The sequence below is a fragment of the Podarcis liolepis genome (assembly GCF_965112155.1).
Source record: "Podarcis liolepis genome assembly, chromosome: 3".
Lineage (NCBI taxonomy): Eukaryota > Metazoa > Chordata > Lepidosauria > Squamata > Lacertidae > Podarcis > Podarcis liolepis.
Genome location: NC_139557.1, coordinates 75711908 through 75720336, shown reverse-complemented (window position 1 = coordinate 75720336; position 8429 = coordinate 75711908). Strand labels below are relative to the sequence as shown.

Sequence of the window (8429 nt, the reverse complement as noted above, 5' to 3'; positions counted from 1 at the left end):
TTCCCCTCGCCAGGCGGACTCCATTGCCGCTGGCTTCCACCGCCTCGGCCGGGAAGGCGACATCATGGCCTCGCGGCGGGTCGAGCTGGGCTTCGCGGAGGAGGCGGCGGCCTGGCGGCTGCGCAGCGAGCAGTTCCCTTGCAAAGTGGGCGGCAGGCCGGCGTGGCTGGGGGAGGCGGGCTTGCCGGGCCCCGCCGAGCTGCAGTGCGGCGAGTGTGGGGAGCCGCGCGCCTTCCTGCTGCAGCTCTACGCGCCTCGGCCAGGCCGGCCCGACGCCTTCCACAGGAGCCTCTTCCTCTTCGGCTGCCGCCGGCCCGCCTGCTACCGCCTCGCCGGCCCCTCCCCGGGCTGCCTGAGAGGTGAGGGGCGCGGGCAGAGTGGGGCCTCGTGTCGTCTGAAGGGCCCTTGGTCGGGTCTGCTGTGGGCGTAAAGCCATGCATGAGGCAGATGCTGGAAGTCCTAAGTCCCCTCCCCTTAAACCCAGCGGGGCAAATTAGGATTGCAGCTGAAGCCCTGAAGGCCCGATTAGGGAACCTGCTGTTGTCAGCAGCCCCGGCCAGCATGGCCAATGGTTAGGGGTGATAGGAGTTATTGGGTGGACCGGCTGTTTCCCTATCCCTGGGCTCTTTGTTGTTTGTGCCTATTAAAAATTGGGCCCTTCCATTGAGGAAGACGGGATGTTGCCCTAGCCCACTGGTTCCCAACCTTTTTTGGGCCGTGCCTCACCTAAGCATCTCTGAAATCCTGATGCACCTCCCCCACGACATATAATTCTTATTATTCAAAAGGTGAGCTCCTGTTGACGTGGAGGAAGCCTAAAAGGCTTAATAACTTAATAACTCATTCTTGAATTGCCCCCCCTAAAAATCAAATTGCCCCCCCAATAGGCCGTGTGCCCCACATTTGGAACCACGGCCCTAGCCGAAGGGAAATCACTGGCCCATCTAGCTTGTATCATATACAGGGGATGGCAGTGGCTCCCCTGGGTTTCAGACAGGGGTCTTCTTCCCTACCTTTACTTGGAGATGATGGGGATCGAAGATGGGGGAAGCAGGTACTGTACAGCCCATTTCAAATAAAAATGCTGCTTTCTTTGCCCAGCTCCCTGCTACTGAGATCCCTGTGTAGGAGTTTGCTTATCTTTGCTTATTCAAGGCATCTTTAGTCCTACCACTTGTCATGATACAGATGTGTGGTAACATCTGCATTGGCTCACATCCTGTGCACCCCGGTTCATATTTGACAGGCTTGCTTCTGCCTTGCGGCACATCTGGTAAAGAGTTGGGATGTAAATATTTCCACTAAATAAATGCAAATGTATCTTAGGTACACAGCTAAAAATCTAGTTTTATTTATTTCTACTATTTATAGATGGCTATTCACCGCAGATGTTCACAAGGCAGTCTACACAACAGTCAGTAAAACAATCCATAGATCAAAATAAATCTGTTTAAAACAAAGAGAAAAAGCACAGGTAAAGTTCAATAAATAGGTATAGTACAACTTACTTAAATAGAATGCTGTGAAGGAGTTCTAAAACTGGAAGTCCAAAAATAATAAACAAGGCCAGCTCATAACTTTATAATAGAATTTGAAAATTGGGGGGGGGGGGGGAGAGACTTGTCAGTGGCTTCAATCTTGTGCTCAGGAACATGTCATGTTGGCCCCACTAAAATCCGTAGTATCTTTGTGTGAGTAACCAACTGCAAGATTACAGCATAGAAATGATGAACGGATACAGTGTATGTCATTTGGTAGAGTTTTCTTAAAAATAAAGGGAGTCAGGCAATCTTTTTTTTCACCAACAAGCCATGTCAGCAGTTATATATCAGATGGGAATGTTTCTTCCCTTTCCTTAAAGTGCTTCCCTTGTAGATGCATTAGAGAGCATCTCAGAGCACCATAAATCGCCATGTTTGAATTAAATGTCAAAATAAAAAAACTGGTGACGTGGAGCTAAGGAAAGGGAGGTATTTTCTGGTACTTCTTGGTTGGCTTTGATGTTGGCAAGAACAGCCCTTTTAAAATGTGAGACAACCAACTATCCTCTGAGATTCTAAACTGACAATGTTTGCCTTGCTCTTGATACTTTCATGGCAAAACTGGTCTGTTGAACGAAGCAATTAAAGCATAAAAAATGGATTTAAGAAAACATTAGCAGTGTGAGTCTTACCTCAGATGGTGGCTACAGATTTTTCAGGTTGTATTCCAACTGAAATGTGTGGTATTATTAAACTAGAATTGGAGCATGTGTAGTTTGACACTACTGAGAAGTGAGTTTTCTCTCAGATTATATACGTGCCATGCATGCTGTTATACCACACTCAAATGCTGCCAAATAAATATTACAAAATTAGTGGATCTCTCCCTCCCCTAAGGAGCTTTGGATCCTCTGGAATAAGAGGTCTCCGGTAAAGATTAAGGAGAAGTGTAGCAACTTGTATAGTTTCTGACATAGCCAGGTCAGAGAGAGCAAACAAAAAGTATATACAAATACTTGCTTTCAAATAGTTAATAATTTATTTCTATTTTCAAGTTTTTAGGAATCAATTACCAAGGAAGAATGACACCTACTCTTATGATCCACCACGGGAAGAGCCACCCCACGAAGAGCTGATTTGTGCAAATCTACAGCTAAAATGTGGAACGAAGCTGTGCCGAGTCTGTGGGTGTTTAGGAAGCAAAACATGCTCCAAATGCCACAAGGCTCATTACTGTAGCAAGGACCATCAAGTTAAGGACTGGAAAGCAGGGCATAAGCTTTCATGCTTGCAGTCTGGTAAGCAATTTGAAACTCTAGAAATTTGTATTGATTTAGAGGAGGGTCTCCATCCGTTGAAGATCGGCTTTCATTACTTCAGAATTAGCAGTCCAAGAAGAATTGTTATAATTGGGGAGAGCAGGCGGGGGTGCAATCACAATGTTTCAGGGTAGGTGGGGTATGGTATGGGAGGTGGGGCAGGCTGGGGAAGGGGCCCACGGCCCACAGTTAGTGACTGTGCTGTGTGCCAGCCCGTCCTCCAACCTGAGGCATTGCAGTCATCCTGTTAGCCAGCCCTTCGGTCTGCGGCTGCTGCCCTGAATGCCAGGTTAGCTCTGAGGAAGACCTCCCTCATCCTATTCTGGATGAGGAGGCTGATCTGGTCTATATTACTGATACCTTGGTGGCTGAGCAAGGTGTGGTTGGTCAAATGCAATCAAACATTAGTGAGGCCTCATCATCAAGCCTACTAAATGGCAGTGAAGGCAGCAAAGCAAAGGCAGCAAATGCCTCCACTGCATTCTCCTTGTGTCATCCAACAGAGCTTTCCTGAGTAGTGCAAGGCCTTTTACAGTCTGGCCTGAAGGAGGTGACACAGTAGTCGTTGTCATCGTTATTCACCTAGGAATTCTAAAACATTGTATCCTCCATTATATTTAGAATTTTTTGCCAAAATAGTTTTTACATAGTTTCTGGCGCTGCTGTAAAGTCCACTTTTGGTCTTTGACATCTCCAGCACAACAAGTTTCTGTTTTTTAGCAAAGCTGCAGCGTCTCAATTTGTACATTTCTTTAAAACCCTGTTTGTCGCTGTGAGTAGAATGACATAAAAACTCTAATTTTGGGACATTTCTGCTTCTAGAGACAAGCAGGGTTTTAAAGAAATTGAAAAACTGAGACACTGCAGCTTTGTATAAAAAAATGGTGCCTTCTGCTCTGGCTTTAATTCTGCTGGCCATTTCATTCTATATTTGTCTTTGTTCTCTGCTAGTTTCAGTTTGCCCCCCACCCCTAAGAAATCATTTGAAAATAGACTAATATACAATACAAAATAGAATAGGGAAAAATGACCAAAATAATTTTGGGTTCTTGTTTTGTAGGTGAGCTGGATGTTGTTATTCCAGATCATAAATTTCTTTTCCCCGAGTATGAAATTGTGATAGAGCCTGAAGAAACTGATTCCTCCAATGTCAGTGAAACAGAAGAGGAAGATCAGGACAAAAAAGAATTGACACCTGCCGCCAATGCAGGTAAGTAGCATGAATAAATTTCCTTGCTGCAAGACCTATTTTTAAATTATACTACAGTTGTACCTTGGAAGCCGAACGGAATCTGTTCCGGAAGTCCGTTCGACTTCCAAAGCGTTTGAAAAACTAAACGCGGCTTCCGATTGGCTGCAGGAAGTTCCTGCAGCCAATCGGAAGCCGCAGAAGCCCCATCAGACATTCGGTTTCCAAAAGAACATTCGAAAACCGGAACAGTCACTTCTGGGTTTCGATCGTTCAGGAGCCAAAACGTTCGAGAACTAGGCTGTTCGAAAACCAAGGTACGACTGTACTTTTGGTTTTTTACCTGTGGTGGCTAACCTATGTCACTAGATGGTGCTGAATTCCCATTTTCCATCAGCCCTAACCAGTATGGCCAATGGTCAAAAATGTTTGGATCTTTAGTCCCAACAAAATCTTCAGGGCCACCGATTAACCACCCCTGCTTTTACATAAAATGCTATGCGCCTGTAGCATAGACTTGAAAATAATTCAGGTCAAAAGAACAGAAGAATTGTGAACATGATAAATTTCTCTATATTTAAATATCACTGTGCTCCATGTAAGTAAGTCTCCAAGTTAGTATGTGCTTAAATTTGATTGAATTAAGTTTTGTTTTTCTGTATCTAGTCATCGGAAAAAGTTTGACAAACAAAGGAATGCATAGTATAAAAGTAACACAGATTAACAATAAACAAAAAGAACCCAAATTTGAAAAAGATTACATGCATAATCTCCCTGGCATGACACAGCCTTTTCTTTTAAAATATTTCACAAAAAGGAATATTTTAAGCAAGTTGCACTATGAAAATCAAACTCTTCATCTTAACATACTTTGTTCTAACTTCTCATGCAAACCTTCTGAAGATTTTAATTTTGCTTATTAAAACTATAGCATTGCTGATTTTAACACTATAAAGATTTAATCTGCTTGGGTTTTAGATGAAGCACCAGATTCTCTAGATGAGACATCATTGGAAGCAATGGCAAAACACGAAACCCAAGATGACAAGATTTTTCAGAAGTTTAAAGAGAAAATTTCTTCAGAACCAGAACAGGTTTTGAAATGCATTTTTCTGTGGCTCCCTCTATTTTTTTAATATGAGTCCAATAGTAATGCCTGTTCGTCATTTGTTACTTAGCCTAGAATCCTGTCAGTATTGCTTAATTTTCTAACCACTAAGGTCTTCATACCACTAAAGTATTAAAATATGGGGTGAAGATCCGAAATCTGGCCCAAATGAAATCTTAGAATAGGGGAATTAGGTAGTGGCACTGCTTAAGGTGGCTACCTAAGAGAAATGGTAATATTGTTTTACTTTTAAAAAACCAACAACTTAAAGGATAAAATTGGCAGAAGTGGAGAGCTTGCCCATGAGCTGCGCATGAGAATAGCTCTCTCCTGCTGTTATATAAAGTGGTACCTTGGTTTGCATACGTTTTGGATTACAAACACGTCAAATCTGGAAGTGCGTGTCCCGGTTTGCAACCTTGGATTACAATCCCCCCTTTTTTTTACAACCCATTTTTTTTCGATTACGGACAAATTTTTTTTGGACGGCCCCATTGGTGAAAGTGTGCCTTGGATTACAACTTGTTTTGGTTTACATACGGGCCTCCGGAACTGATTACGGTTGTAAACCAAGGTACCACTGTATAGCATATTCAACTTGTTCTTTTTGTAGTTAAATTATGTGCTGTGTGATGAAGTAATTCAGCTTCATTGAATGAAGTTCCAGTATCACAAGAGATGGAGAAAGATATCTTGATCCAGTTCTTTCACACTATGCATGTTTTACACCATATGTTCCCCCGCCCTACTCATTTTTCCTAATTTAAAAAGAGCCAACTCTGTAACTTTCCCTTATAGTGGAACTGCTACAGTTCTCAGACCATTTTTGGCTACTCCTACATTTATTTATAATAATCATGTTACATATCTCCTTTTTCTTTCTGACAGAGGCATACATGTGCTTCTCAATCTCTTTTTGAGATGCAACAACCAGAACTGTATGCTACTCAAAATGTGGTTGCAGCCAGATTTTTATAAAGGCATTGTGATATTAGATTTGTTTTCAGAATTCTTTCCTAAGGCTCCCTACCATGGTATTTGCCATTTTTTAACAGCTGCCACACACATTTTTATTGAGCTACCTACCATGACGCCTTTCCTGGTCAGTCACTGTCAGCTCACAACACATCATCAGTGTAAAGTAAGGATTTTTTTGCTCTACTGTTCATCATTGTACACCAAACCGCATTTAATAATAATAATAATTTATTATTAAGACCTCACTTCTTACATCCCTTTATTGTGCAACCTGTTGCTTATTCCTTCTGCTACCCTTTCTTTAACTTTTTATTGATCCAAGAGGACCTGTCCCCTTATCCAATGGCTGCTAAGGGATGTTACATAATTTTATTCGAAGATCAGCAATTTCACATTTCATTTAGAACCTTTGACTAGAAACCATTCAGACCTTGTGGTTTTTAATTTCTTGAGAAGGAAGGCCTGGAAGTTCACCTCTTGTCACTAGTTGCCCCTGTCCCAAGTCTTCCACAGCGAAGACACATTAATTAACTTTTCAGCAATCTCCTTAAAACCCTTGTTATTATTGGTTCAGTTGCCTCCATAGCTGGTTGCCTGTGTTTGATATATTTATACTTTAATAAGTGGTTTCAGTGGTATGCTTCCTTTTCATCTCTTACTGTTTTGTAAGGATGTTCTTATTTGAGTAAGACTTCCATTTTCTGAAGGAAGTCTCTGGTTCTTAGCATCCTGAAATAAAGCAAGGATTGGTTCTAGAGGTTGTAGAGCAAAAAAGCTAACATGATTGCCATGGAGGCACAAGATTTGAGAGGGGTGTCCAGCAGCACAGCATTGTTCCACAGAAGGGATGACATATATATTACATTTTTGTTCATAACCTTTTGCCCCAGTTCAGAGAAGTTAAATTGCACTTACTGGCATTGATATTAATGGAGCTTTAATTCAGATTTCATTAATTTTAAAGGGACTGAAGTCTTGGGGCCTTTCCATGTAATTTAAAACTCCCTCTCTTAATCTCAGATTATCAGATACTGTAGAGATGGAGAAGGCCCACTCTGGATTTCCGCAGAAAACATTCCTCAGGAGACGGACATCCCCAATTGTTTATGTGGCAGTAAAAGAGTGTTTGAATTCCAGGTATGGAAATCTGGTTAAATTGTGTGTAATAAGTGTGTGTGTGTGTGTGTGTGTATGCATGCGCAGCAGAGGAGAATTTTAGGAATGAATTCTTAGTTCTACTTAAATTTTCTTTCAGTCCTTGCCAAGGTCTGTGTAGCCTGAATTGTGGGAAGTCAGGAGTTCAGTGATACACATTTTTGGAACTATAGTCTACTTAAATTAAAAACGGGTTGTTGACTGGAACGTAAAGGTAAAGGGACCCCTGACCATTAGATCCTGTCATGGCTGACTCTGGGGTTGCGGCGCTCATCTTGCTTTATTGTCCAAGTGCTAAATAAACTTTTTAGGACAGGTAATTGCTGCAAATTTTCTACAGTTTTTGCTGAAGTATTTGAATGGTGCTGTTTTTCTCTTTCCCCCCACCCCAACTAATCCTGTTGCTTTTGCGGGGGCTGGAAGCTAAGATTTGAAGACTATAAAGAATTGATCACTGTGCCTTCTAAACTATGTAGTACAGAAAAAGCTTAAAGGGTAACTTAACATTTCTGTTGTGTTTTGTTTAAGATTATGCCGCAACTTCTGAATCACCTAAAAGTTGACAGCCTTGGAGAAAGCATCGACTGGGGAACACTAGCTATTTATACGTGTGCCGACAGCTGTAATAGAGGCAACCACTATACCGAAGAATTCGTCTGGAAGCAGGATATTTCTAGCACTATTTAATATCTACAAAATTTAAATGGCAGGACATTTAACTCCGCATCATTAAAATATCTCACTTCATAACTAATCCCGTAATTGTGTTTATTACCCTTGGGACATCTACACAAAACATGGATAAAACAAAAGAAGCAAGCGCTTATCCAGTGATGAGATGATAACAGTTGCCCTTTTGTTTTAATAAAACCATTAGCTAAGGTAGCTTTATTATATTGTAGTGAAAGTTTGCCATGCTGGCAGCTAGGTAAGATTTTTCAGACAGTCGTCTTATTTTTATACCTTTAATTTTAGAGCTAGACTTCTTCAAAGCTCCCCCCTGTGCTCAGTAAAAGAACAAACTACCCATGGAGGTAACTGGGTGCGCCATATGACCAGGTGTTTAAATGGTGCTACCCATTTGAAATTGTTCTTATCCCTATAGGGCTGCAAGCCTGCTCCACCACTACATGAATTGACCACCAGTTCCAGAAAATGTATGAACTAAGCTATAGCTTATATGCTAAACTTTTTTTTAA

General features: G+C 41.8%; 1 protein-coding gene and 1 long non-coding RNA gene across 2 annotated transcripts; one reads left to right on the top strand and one right to left on the bottom strand.

Annotated features, from left to right (window-relative positions):
• Nucleotides 1–7984, top strand: PDCD2 (programmed cell death 2). Its single transcript, XM_083496589.1, has 6 exons — nucleotides 1–359; nucleotides 2537–2779; nucleotides 3861–4010; nucleotides 4968–5083; nucleotides 7096–7212; nucleotides 7759–7984. Exons 1-6 carry the CDS (start codon nucleotides 65–67, stop codon nucleotides 7915–7917), a joined length of 1080 nt encoding a protein of 359 aa, XP_083352715.1. The 5' UTR covers nucleotides 1–64; the 3' UTR covers nucleotides 7918–7984.
• LOC310703913 lies at nucleotides 5517–7078 on the bottom strand. The gene is made up of 2 exons (XR_014524464.1): nucleotides 6469–7078; nucleotides 5517–6402 (listed from the first exon to the last, which is right to left on the bottom strand). It is a non-coding gene; the product is annotated as an uncharacterized lncRNA (long non-coding RNA).
• Nucleotides 7985–8429: the final 445 nt, after the last annotated feature.

Bases quoted from the DNA above. Each gene is read 5' to 3' on its own strand.
- PDCD2 (XM_083496589.1), top strand. From the start codon at position 65: ATGGCCTCGCGGCGGGTCGAGCTGGGCTTCGCGGAGGAGGCGGCGGCC. The intron at 2,780-3,860 runs GTAAGCAATTTG...CTTGTTTTGTAG, and splicing joins GCTTTCATGCTTGCAGTCTG to GTGAGCTGGATGTTGTTATT. The intron at 5,084-7,095 runs GTTTTGAAATGC...TCTTAATCTCAG, and splicing joins TTTCTTCAGAACCAGAACAG to ATTATCAGATACTGTAGAGA.